The 12,773-nt window shown below is 33.8% G+C and overlaps 1 protein-coding gene across 3 annotated transcripts in view; it reads right to left on the minus strand.

Annotated features, from left to right (window-relative positions):
• The window catches only part of LOC118193650 (oncostatin-M-specific receptor subunit beta-like), a 73,099-nt gene that overhangs the window by 24,834 nt on the left and 35,492 nt on the right, over positions 1–12,773 (minus strand). Inside the window, exons 1-2 of one of the 3 annotated variants that reach the window (XM_035364767.2) lie at positions 6,286–6,409; positions 5,460–5,584 (exon numbers count right to left, since the gene is read on the minus strand). In XM_035364767.2, coding sequence (XP_035220658.2) covers positions 5,460–5,550 — 91 coding nt within the window. In that variant the 5' untranslated portion in view covers positions 5,551–5,584; positions 6,286–6,409. Of the gene's footprint in view, positions 1–42; positions 154–5,459; positions 5,585–6,285; positions 6,410–12,773 lie in introns of those variants that run through there. The other 2 variants (XM_085826464.1, XM_085826465.1) reach the window with 2 other exon arrangements.

Genomic DNA, 12,773 nt, shown 5'->3' on the forward strand with positions numbered 1-12,773 from the left:
TTTTTAACAAACTATAACGAACAATTAAAAATATCTAATTACTTTTGCAGAGAAAAATTACAGCATCTTTTCAATCAACTTACGCCAAACAATTATCTTTAAAAGGATATATACGCCAATGACACTTTTGAGAATTGAATTAAAGGCTTTGCCCTTGCATCTTATAATGTTCTTTTTCCCTAAATATGGCGAAGCCCACCAGCGGCCGAGCGGTAAAGTCGCTGAACACTGGTAGTTCGGTCCGAGGTTCGAATCCCGCGAACGGGCTGGCTGCATGGGCGTTTTCGTGGTTTTCCCCATGTGTAACGTGTATACGAGCCAGTTTCCCTTAGAAAGTCCTCCACGAAGGCATCCCTCCCCTTAGGCAGATAGCCCTTGAGGCTTTGCCATGATCACATACACACACACACACACACACCCTAACTATGGCGAATAAAAGATTTGAATTATGTTACTTTTATTTCTTTAGGTAACTAAAGTAGAAAATATTACGTTCGAAAATACATTTAATAACAGTCGAAATGAGCTGATGACGGAAGTTTTCTCGCTGGAAGTATCAAGTTGACGCATATATTTTCCTATACAGAATTGTTAAGCGCATGTTATATTAAAACGAAGAAAAGACTAAATTATGTTTCAAAACAATTTTGGAAAAAATATTCAGGCTTATAAGCAACTGACTTTCTGGTTCAAAAATATAAGCAGATTATGCTGAAAAATGTGATAATTCCTCAGTGAATCCATTAAGCCCTCGGGTATATTAAATATGTGACCCATAGCTCGGAAATGGTACCATATCAAGTTTTCCTGTTTATTCTTATTATTTTTAACAGTCTAGCAATTCAAATCTTGTGTTCGTACTCAATTAAGCTGAAGGCATATTCACCATTTTTTTTCCAATGTGTATTTTAAATCGATCATTTGGTAAAAATGCTAAGCTGTACAAAGTTTAACCATTTTTAAGATTAATGTTTAAAAATTAAAATTTTTATATAATATATGTTTTGAGATTGCTGGAGTGTTCCCCACCTACCTGATCACGAAGTGATCTTATAATCTTAAAGGGACACCCATAAAACCAAAAATAACTAACCAAGAAAAATATATGTTAGTATAAGAAAACAAAAATAAGGAAAAGTACATATATAAGGACAACACAAACACAAAATACTACCAAACAAACAACACATTGGAATTGGCAGGGCACCACAATGCTCACCAAAGTAAATCCCTCAAACCAAAATGCCAACAACTTGCCTATTATTATTAACAAAGCGCATTAGAATTCTTGAAAAATGCTTAAAATGTTTAAAATTCAAATTCTTAAAATCAAATGATACATTATTAAAACTTTTTCTAATAGTATCTATTAGCGGACAGTCCACCACGAAGTGTCTGGCATTTCCTGGAATACCACAATTCAAACATAATTCATCGTCTTGTAGCATATTAAACCTATTCAAGTAATATGGGAACCTCCCATGTCCCGTAATCACTTGATTCATATCTATATCATTGTAAATAAACATGTTATTTGAAATATTAATTTCTATGAGTAGGTTTTTCTTCCTAATAATATATGTTTTAGAATATTACGAAATTTCAGATCACGGAAAGCAGTTTTTGTAGATTTATCAGCCAACACCGAAGAATTTTAGGAGTTGACATAGGGCGAATTTCGCGAAACTCATTCGCTGGTTTCGTATGTTGAAGATCTTGGCCAAGTGAATGCTCAATGACTTACAAAAATTAGTCACATTTTTAAATCAACCTTCAAGTTTGCTTACTATTACATTTTATACGTTGGCATAAGTATATCGACTCCAGTAAAATTTAAGTTTTAAGATAAAACCGACTGAAATTTACTTCCCATTTGGGTATTTTTCCGTTTCGCCGGCGCAAATCTCGCCAAGCAGACTTTGTTGGCTACAGCATACAGTATACACATAAAAAGTGTTAACAAATGTTAGGTCTGAGAAATTTTTATTTTGAAGGCATAAACATTTTGATATGGTTTAAAATTTTCTAAAAAGCCAATAAATAAAAACAATTTGTAAAGACATTAATTTAAGAATTTACTACGCTTTCATGGTTCAACATCCTGATTCGCCGGCTCCTAACACGTGACCCAAGTGATCTTATCTCTCGTAAACTACGCTACAAAAATCTAATTCTCTCAGTAATTATCTACATTAATTTCAAGTTAAATCTTAAATCTTATAGAATACAAGTTCAAATGCAAGAATTATTTCAATTCGTACGAATAGCTTACTCAGAAATTATGTAAAAACGCAGTGCTTTACTTAGCTAGTGCATTCTCATTAGAATTGATGAATTTAACCCTTGATTTTTGCCTTTCTATGCTATTGTATGTCAGTATTGAAAGAAACAATCTGATAAGAAATGGCTGCGACTTGTTTTGAAAATGAGGCGTAAAAGGTTACCAGCGAAGATATTCCGTTTGGCATCAGTTGTACCATTATTGGCGACTTTATCGTTTGCGCCGGCAAAACGGAAAAATACCCTAATTTGCATTTTAGAGGTAGAGAAAGTTTTGAAGAAAATTTTGAAGCAAGACTTTCAAAACTAAAGCACTCCAGATTGCCATCAAAACTAGAGCAGTCCAGACAGCCAGATTTTAAAATCTTAATAATTTAGATTAACACATAACACATATAATGAAGTTGAATAATTATGAAAACCGCTTTTTATTAAAGGAAATCTTCCGAGCTCTGTTTGTTTAAGGGTAGCGATGTTTACGCAGTGCGTTTTCCAACGGGTTTCGGTTTATATAATTAAGGCAAAGAACACGAGAGCTATCTGCCCAAGTGGAGGGATGCCTTCGTGGAGGCCTTTCTAACGTAAATCGACTGCTATGCACGTTACATAAGGAAAATCACGAAAACGCCCATGCAGTCAACCCGGTTCGCCGAGATTCGAACCCTGAAACGAATTACCAGTGTTCAGCGACTTCACTGCTCAGCTGTTGGTTGGCCGTTTTTCAAAGAGAATCGGCTCTTTGCACATGAGGAAATTATGAAGGCCACATGTATGTGACTCTGAGTTAAACAACTATGTCCCATTGTTTTGTCTGCCATCAGCAAGCTCTTCAGTAATTTGTGAGATATTTGATAATTACTTTTGCAAACTTTAAACATTAGAACTTAAATTTGAAGCCTGTGCCTTGAAATTGCTTCTTAACTATATTTCAGTAAATCTCAGCCAAACTGTAAAACTGAATAATTACAATTAAAATATATCATGTCCATAATGAAGAAAACGAAAACCAAATGAATTAATTTCAACCTGAAAATAAAAGATTAAAAATATTAATCCAATTAAGGCATCTTATTTTATTGCGAAGTTTCATTTAAATGTATTTTCTTGCCACTGCAGAATTTCGTTTATTTTAAATTATGATCTTACAACACTTCCCTAACACTTCTCCTTTTACGAAACCCCTTAATTGAAAACCCATAGTTTTCAGTGGGAAATTTGGCAAGAGAATTTTATTTGTTTAAGTTCATATGGGAGTTTCACAGACCTCGAAAATGGGGTAGCCAGTTGGCGCGATTTCTGTGCTACTTCAACATTTATAAAAATTAATAGTATTTCACCATTTTGAGAAAGACTGGCGTCATTTAATTACAGCAAAGCTAATAAAGGCTATTTGATTAAATTCTATGAAAACTTTGATCTAAAAAACTATGAAATAACAAATTATTTAGGGAGTTAATTCCAGCGTTTCCATTTTAATGCATTTTAATGATGTTAAACGTGTCAGAACGGATAAAGCCCCAGGCTGAGTAACTTAATCTTAAATTTTTAAGATTCATTTAAACACTATTTACCATAAATGTAAAAAAATAAGTTTGGATTGGTTTATTTGATTACGGAAAAGCCCACGATATCTGTCTGTCTAAGGGAAGGGGTAGCTTCGTGGAGGACGTTTTGAGGGAAACTTGCTTGCATACACGTTACACAGGGAGAAAAACACGAAAACACCTATGCAGCCAGCCCCGTTCTCCGGGATTTGAATGCCAAACCAAACTACTAGTGTTCAACAACTTGACCGTTCGGCAACTAATGGGCTGTAAAGAATAAGATAAAATTGGAAACAAAACAGTTGCGTTTGATGTCTAGACGTTTGAAACCATAAGCGTTAACACAGTAATAAACTTCTTTGCTTTATTTACCTAAAATATAAAAGTAATCCCAAAACTTGTTTTATCTTAAGCAACTAAAACTTTATTTTAAATTTTAGTTGCTTAAGATAAAAGAAGTATTGCCTTAACTCGACTTGCTTTATTTTAGATTTTGTCTTAAATGTTGTGTACGCAAAATAACACATTAAAGATTTGTCTATTATGATTTTATTATTGGGGTAAACTTGTAAATTGATTGTCGAAAGACATCACACAAGGTAATCTGCCTTAGAAAAGATGGTTATGCGGTAAACGTTTTAAAGGAAATTGGGTCTTGTTTCACGCTATACATGGCGAAAGTGGCGAAACGCAGTACAGGCAGCCGTTTCGCGAAAATAGCAAACCGGTAAGATCTAACACCGTTCATGAAATCAATACTTAAATATCTATAGAATTAAATACACAATAATTAAGTATAGATTAATGAATGTTAAAAAGAACTAGTTTAATACATACAAAGAAAATTAAATAATTTTTATTAAATACCTTCCATATTTTAGGACCCCTATAAAATTAATAAACTTTAACCAGAGTTTCGATAATTTAAGGTAAACTCTTATTAGTATTGCAAACCAGCGCGGCAAAATTCTACTGCTTGCTTTTCATATTTTCATATTTTCATATTTCATTTTTATGAAATGCATATTTTCATAGTTCTAGTGTCGTTATTTGCTATACCGAAATAAGCATACAGAATTAAGAATGGCGTAATGAAATATAAATTAATTTTAACTTCACAGATTCATATTTCATGCAAGATAGTTCGGGTATTAAGACAAACATCTTATATGAATATCTTTGGTTTCAAAATAACATCTTGTATGGAAATCTTCAGTTTTAATGAAGACGTGTTTTGTTTTAAAATATCAATATGGCTTTCAATACCAAAAATTAAATTTGCAACATTCCTTATGTCCAAGGTTCTACTTAAAACACCAGTATGGATTCTATTAGATTTCAGTGTGACAATATAAATTTTTTTCTGTTTCTTAAAATATCATGGCAAAGCAGAGTTTCTGCCCGAAAAGCAATATCCATTTACAATATACTTAAAATGCAACTAAGTTTCTTCCATGACAAAAAACATGAAATCAATGCTATCCCCTATTGCTTTCAATAAATCAATGAAACCAATACTACTGTAATCCGAGATTTACTGTTAGTGTTTTATGGCTTTAACAAGTGTACTACTAGGGTGTCAAGAGTGACAATAATTCAATAAATTTCATCTGAAGTATGAAAAACTGCACTTACTTTGAGAAAATTCTGGAATAGATTGACATGCCACTAGAGCAATGAGCAACATCTGTGGAATTAAAGTCAGGAAGCATGATCTTCTAAACATTTTAATAGAATAGTTTGGCCCTTTCACTAGTCTTCTATCAGAAAAGAAGTTGAAACATGTTTTAAATCAAGAAAAAAGAAAGTAAAACAAATTACTTAAATTTTCAATTATGCATACATAATGTAAAAATCCCTTGAATGAGAAAAAAGTTAAAAAATAAGTAATTTAATATTGTTCAATGGAAAAGTTCAGTCCGATGTTTTAGTTTTATGAAATGCATATTTTAAAGAGCATGATTAATGTACAAGATGAAATGGCGACTTTAAAAAACGTTACATACGATAATTACATTTATCATATGATTAGGTTCGAAAACGTTACTAAATACTTCTTTTTAAAAAAATGAATTTACAACTTCGAAGAACAAAACTCACTCTCAAAAACTCACCGAAATTAAACAAATTTAATTACGAGATACATTTTAGTTTTAATCTAGTTAAATAATGCTTAGATCGTAAATTACTAAATAATTATATGCTTCTAACGATTGGAATATTTAAAACAAAGAAAAATGCTTGACTATTATTTATTAAATTGTGTAATTAAAGGGCAATTGAATTAAAACTAGTAAGCTAGTTTAATCTTTCAATGTCACAGTGGCAACTACTGAACACGAAACATATGATAATTACATTTTTTTAACTCACAAACTTCTAAATACGAGTATAGTGCTAAACTGCAAAATTAAACATACCTTTAGTATTTAAATTTAAATACAATTTGTAAACACTTTACCTTATGTATAACGTTTTGATAAGGGACTGAACGTTACAAATGTAGGTACTTAAAATAGCGACCGAATTTTAAGAACTTCCCTGTTGATCATTAGCACAATGAAACATTTTTACTTACAGTTACGGTTATAAAGAAATGCTGCTCAATAACGAGAACTCTCTATTTATCTTTCTTAGAAAGTCCTCCACGAAGGCATCCCTCCCTTTAGGCAGATAGCCCTCGTGTGCTTTGCCATAATTAAATAATCCAATCCAATCCAATCTATTTATCTTTCTATTTTGATATCGATATGGCGTAATTAAATATATTGCATTGCAATTTTAAATATTCTTAGGGTTTTTGATGCATTAGATACTCGATTACACTAGCCAAGAAAACCTTTGTGGCAATGTAAATAAAAGGGGTAGAGAAGATTTAAGGATGCTCCTTGGAGTATCGCTAAGTTGTTGTTTCAGTTATCGCCAAGTTGCTGTTTCATTTATCGCCAAATTATTGTTTCATTTATGGTAACCTGAGTAGTTGAATGTTATGGAAACCCTATAGCATGACGTAATTGGTTGCGTGATTGCCATCAATTGGAATTGTGGGAAAAAATTTGAAAAGTATGTGTCGGATTTCGGGTAAGAAGTATATTGTTATTTTGTGGTTTACACGGTAAAATAGCTGAATGTGGTAAGATTAATTTAAAATTTCTGTAGGATTCGGAACGAAAGGGAAAAAAGCATTAATTGACTGATGTGCAAATGAAGGTTTACTTAGTAGCCATTATTAACTGTCCTATTTGTAGGAAGGAAATGCGTATGGTCGAACATCAGACGACGATAACCAGCACTACGGAGGATATTTTTGTGAATTTATGTGGCCGACGCTAGTATACAGATTCTAGTTCAGATAATTTAAGAAGTTTTTGGATGCTGTTAAGGAATTTTGTTTGACGGAAGACACGTAAATATGTAAATAAGGTAAATGGATATTTCCTTTGTGTAGTGCTAAGATGAATTTCCTTTTTCATGTTATTTCATTGTTTGATTTAAAATGTAATTTATTGAGATTATATATCTTTTGTTGCCTGCTCCTTTGACTTTTTAAGTGAATATGAATTGATCTGTACATGGACAAAGTCAAGGGAGTACGCAATGCCTGGTTTGTGCAATTCTCTGATGTTTTTTTAAGTGAAAATAGGCCCTAAGATCAGCAAATGTGGCGATATGTCTTCTGCGCTGGTTTTCAGAACGACTGCGTATTGTATGGCGACCCTTTTGACGTCGAAAACTCTTTTGCTGGAGTGGTTTAATTGCTCGATGGTTCATGTCGTGCGTGATTTCAAACGGCCTATGTTGCAAGAGGGTCTGGAAGATTATTTTCAGTGGCTGTGCATGATAGAAGTAAGGAAACCGTGATGCAGTGTATTAAAGAGTGGATTGAGCCTTGTACAACTGTTTTTTCAGATGGCTGGAAGCCTTACAAGGATTTAGGAAAAGAAGGTTTTGAACATTTATTTTTGAACCATAATATGGATTTTGTAGATAGCGAGTCTGGATGTCATATAAATACCATGTTAAAGCTACGTTCTGCTGCCCGAAGAAACGTCCATCATTGTAAGTGTATTTTATTTTATTGTTTTTATTTTGTAGAATGTTATGTTCATTGTTTTTTTACTATGAATTTCTGTTGTTATTATTGTTTTTTGAATTATTTGTAATTTATTTTAGTTTATTTTGTTGATTAGTGCGCAATGCCTAGATTGTGCAATTCGTAGATTTTTTTAAAGTTTAAACAGAATGCTGTGTACATGGTATTGTTTGAAATTTATTGTTGTTATGCTAATTTATTAAAGCGATGTGTGCATAGTTCGTAGATTCCTCCGCTGCCTATATTGTGCAAATCGTAGATTTTTTGTAACATCGCTGTGTACATGGATTCTTGTCAAATATTTTTGGTTAGAAACTGCGCATATAAGAGTAGTTCCAGTAGGTCGATGTGTACATGGATACCGAATTTGTGCAATTCTTTGATTTGTTATTTTGGATTTGCGTAGCGGTGATTTTGGGGGCAAAAATCGCCGCCAAAATAACAGATCAAAGAATTGCACAAATTTGGTGTCCATGTACTTCCAAAAATAGCAAATTATCGCCAAGGGGCACCCGAAATATATTTTTACCAATAAAAATTATTTTTTCTAGGTGTCCTTGTATGCTAGATTTAACATATATTCAAATTTTTATAATTCCCAACAGTTTTCAGGTGGCATCACTAGTTCACGTCTTTTGATAGTAAATGCTTCTTAACCCATTTGAGACGGATTGCACACCGTGTGTGCAATGATATTAAATTGTAATTATCAGTGAGTATGAAAATAGCAGCTGTCGAATTAACACTGGTTTAAAATAAAAATTTTTTTTAGAAGTAAGTAAACATAAAATTTGGTATTGATTTCAATTTAATCCCTAACATGAGTGGCCTAAAGCAAGGACAATCAAGAATGCAGAAAGTAAGCAATAATTTATTGCATACAGGAAACGGAAAAAAACGAATTATTATAATTATGAATGATGATAGTTATCCGAAGTATGAGGAAGACACAAATATGAATATAGAACTGTTGGATGGTATACTCTTGATGAGAGTTTGAGGAAATTGATTGAAATGATTATAAATACTGCACTGAAATATTGGATTAAATTATAAATACTGATTGGGAAGATTATAAGTGAAATTTAAGAGCATGAAACCGAAGTTAGTGAAAAATCAAATAAGATTAAAATTAGAAATATCACTCATTAAATAAAGGTTTGACGGCTATGGGATTCCTAATTAATATGCTGTTTTCAAAATATGCATACTTTAAGCGGGGAATTTGAAAACTCCAATCTCGTTGTAGAGTTTATTTATGCTAATTAAGCCGTTATTTTTATGTTTTGACTCTGTGCTCCCTGTTCCATATTATCTTCTGGTTTAAGTCATTAAATTTGTCATTTTCAAGGGTTTCCTCATATGCGGTGATTGAAGATTTTCGCTTATTAGCAATGCGCAGTTCCTTTTAAAATCCTTTATCATCTGCCTACCCTGTGAGCTTCATATTGCGTTCAGAAGTGCTGGAACTGTTCGTCATTACTCGTAGTATTTATTTTGGCAGTTGCATTTCGTCGTAGCGGTTGGTGCGTTAACATTTGCGGCAGCTACTTTAGAATTTTGAAACGGAGCGAGTATGCTTTCTTGAGTTGGTTGTATCTTTTTAAGGTAGGACCTTGGATAGGAACTCCACAATTTTCTAGATTAAAGATTTCATCACCAATAGCATCTGAACGCGCGAGAATCGCTGTCCAGGAGGACAGTTTGGAAACGTTAACATCCATAACGAGAGTGGCGTGTCCGTACAAACTGGAGAAGTAATTATTCCTTAGGGGAAAAAACTAACATGGATCACGAGCGCAGAAATGATGATGAAAGTGAACTGATGAAAAAGGATAACAAAGAAAAATAAGCTAAAAATTTTAAGATACTTTGATACTATGGTTATTCTGGCATGCAGCGGGGAATTCCTATCCCTGTTCTTTTCGGATTCCTGAGTGAATTCTGAGCTGGGCATGACGTCTGAAGAAGTCTGTAAATGGTATTCTCCAGATGAGGTATAAGCTGTAGTGGGAAATATATTTTAAGAAAAGTAGAAAAAATACTATGTACAATGCTCCTATCAGTCCACTACCGACCATTTCCAAGCTTTACGAAAAAAATCATTCATGTCACATTAATCAAATTTACTCAAGAAAAGAGTTTGGCTTCAAAGAAGGATATTGTGCAATACATCAAATCTCTAGAACAGTTGAAATGGTTGGCAGAAACTTCAGAATCAGAATCATCGCTTTTACTAATAGCACCAACTTTATAAGAGTTTTGACTAATAATTCTAAGTAGGCCAGTGGCCGCTCGCAAATCTTTATATTAAGTCAGGGGTGCATGAGCACCGCGCCGGGGGGGGGCGAAAAACTGGTCTAAGTGGCAAATCATAAGGGAAGGCAGTAAGTTGATCTAGAATCAATTTCAGCTTTTATGCAGTAAGAAACTTGAATTAACTTATGCAGTAAATAAAGTATTGAGTAGGTGCTGGGAGTAGTTGCTTGAGTTTCTGACTGGAAGTTCTTAGATCAATATATATCTTTTATGTCAGACTGATGCTGTTTTGGACGCGATGTTGCCGGCTCCATGACAAATAAGACACAGGGGCACATAACGTGAAAATGTGCGGGCTGAATAACAGATAACAGGAAGTCGGAAGTGAAGGAGGGGGTTGACCGGCGTCACAAGACGAAAGCTAAGCTATAGATAAGCACAAAAACCAGGAGAGGCTCAGACTAGGTGAGAATCTGACAGATCATGTTCGTGATGTGTTGGTGGTGAATACATGAAGCATAACAGTGACAAAAATTTATTTACTGAATATCAGATGAGTACACATAAAAAGTACGAAAACACAAAATACACAATGAAGTAAGCGGTGAGGTGGGCCGCATATGGTCGAAGTTTGCAGTCTTCTCTAAGAGGAAGGTAGCCGAAGACCTTAAAATGTTGTAGGTGCTCGTAGCTAAGAGCCTTATCAAAGAAGTTTGAATTCATTTTGTGTAAGTTCATTTTGAATCATTCTTAGATGACTAAGCAGCTAGATACGAGAGAATATCGTAGATCACGTCGATTAGTCGTAATTTGATTGGTGCGTATTTGCTTAAGCATTAGATCACAAAAAATGCAAAATTAATTAAGAATTCATTAAAGTCCTAAGAATAATTAGGTAAATCACATCTGAACGAGGTAAAGTATTCGAAATACACGAACAAAATAAGGAATTCATGGCATTAATAAACTATATTTTTTAGGAATAGCAGAAGTGGGCGGGAGATTACGTAGGCCAATCAGAGTTAAGGAAGCTGAGCGCAGGATTTCATCTAGGTATGTCGAAGCGATTCACTCTTAACACATAACATACACTATTTGAATTAGAGAAAAACTTGTGCCCAAAGTCCATTTGGCTATACCAAAATAAAACAAAGTCCGGAAGCTTCAGTAAGAAAGAAACAGTCGTTGTCTTATTTCTTGATATTGAAAAAGCGTTCGACAAAGTTTGACACGTCGGTCTCCTATTCAAGCTCTTCAGTTATGGATTTCCACCATCCCCAGCACCATTAACACCTATCTGCAAAATAGGGCTTTTTAAGTCAGAATGCAAGATTAATTCTCTTCTACTAGAATATCTTTGGCAGCTGTTACACAAGGCCGAAGTATTGCGCCGTATCATTATAATATTTATAATGCCATTCCTCATCGACATAGATGCAGTTGATACTGCTCTCTATCAATCCACATTATGCGCAGGATAAGCTTCAACATGCAGTTCATGATATTTCTAACTAGTTTCATAAATGGAAAATTAAATTCTTAAAAATGCTCATTAATCCCCATAAAAAATAGTTGCTGTTTCATTTATCGCCATGTTGTTGTATCATTTATGGTAACCTCAGTAGTTGAATGGGAACTACTCTTATATGAGCCCTCAAGTCGCCAAATTTCTCGCCAAAACACCACGAGGCCATATTACTATCTAAATTTTTTGTCTACATTGCTTTAAGCCTAAAATGTCTCAAAAAACCACGTTTCGAACACGCAGTTTAAGCTAAAAATACGAAAGAAAAACAAAGCATTAGATAGCAAAAACGTAAAGTTTCTAACCAAAAATATTTTACAAGAACCCATGTACACAGTGATATGTTGTAACTTAAAAAAAATCTACGAATTGCGTAATTTAGGCAGCGAAAGAATCTACGAACTACGCACACCTCGCTTTAATAAATTAAAATAACAACAATAAATTTCAAAGAATACCATGCACACAGCATTCTGTTTAAACTTTAAAAAAGCAACTCCGAATTGCACAATCTAGGCAGATGGAGATATCACAAGGAAACCGTTTTCAAGTACTTAGTAAAATCGCCGAGGAAAATTCCGAAGGAAAAGCCACCGCTGACAACCCGCCCATTGTATTTGGGACAACCATTGTATTCTCACAAGACGATGTTGATTGGATGACTCTGGACGAAATGTTCATTCTAAATTGTACAGAATGCCATAAATCACAAATGAAAGGAAAATCCATTTTCGTGTATAGGAAGAACTTGAAGGATTACAGTGTGATGAACGAACTCCTACTTGAAAAAAAGATCTCCTACCATTCGTACCAGTTTTAATTCGAGAAGCCAATTAGAGTGATCATGAAGAACTTTTCCACTACTATCAAAGAAGATGCCATACTTCAAGACATTAAATTCAGGAAATATCCAATAGAAAAATTAGGCAGTTCTCCAAAACCCATGAAGGATAGAAAATTAAACTCCCCATCTTCCTACTGGAACTAAAAAGAGCCCCTGAAGGCAATAAAGATTCAACAGTTTAATAATATGTTTAGTTTTAACATCACCATAGAGAAATTCAATCCCAAG

Source organism: Stegodyphus dumicola, chromosome 11 (genome assembly GCF_044657685.1).
Source record: "Stegodyphus dumicola isolate Sdum_Otavi_A_Nest chromosome 11, ASM4465768v1".
Taxonomy (NCBI): domain Eukaryota; kingdom Metazoa; phylum Arthropoda; class Arachnida; order Araneae; family Eresidae; genus Stegodyphus; species Stegodyphus dumicola.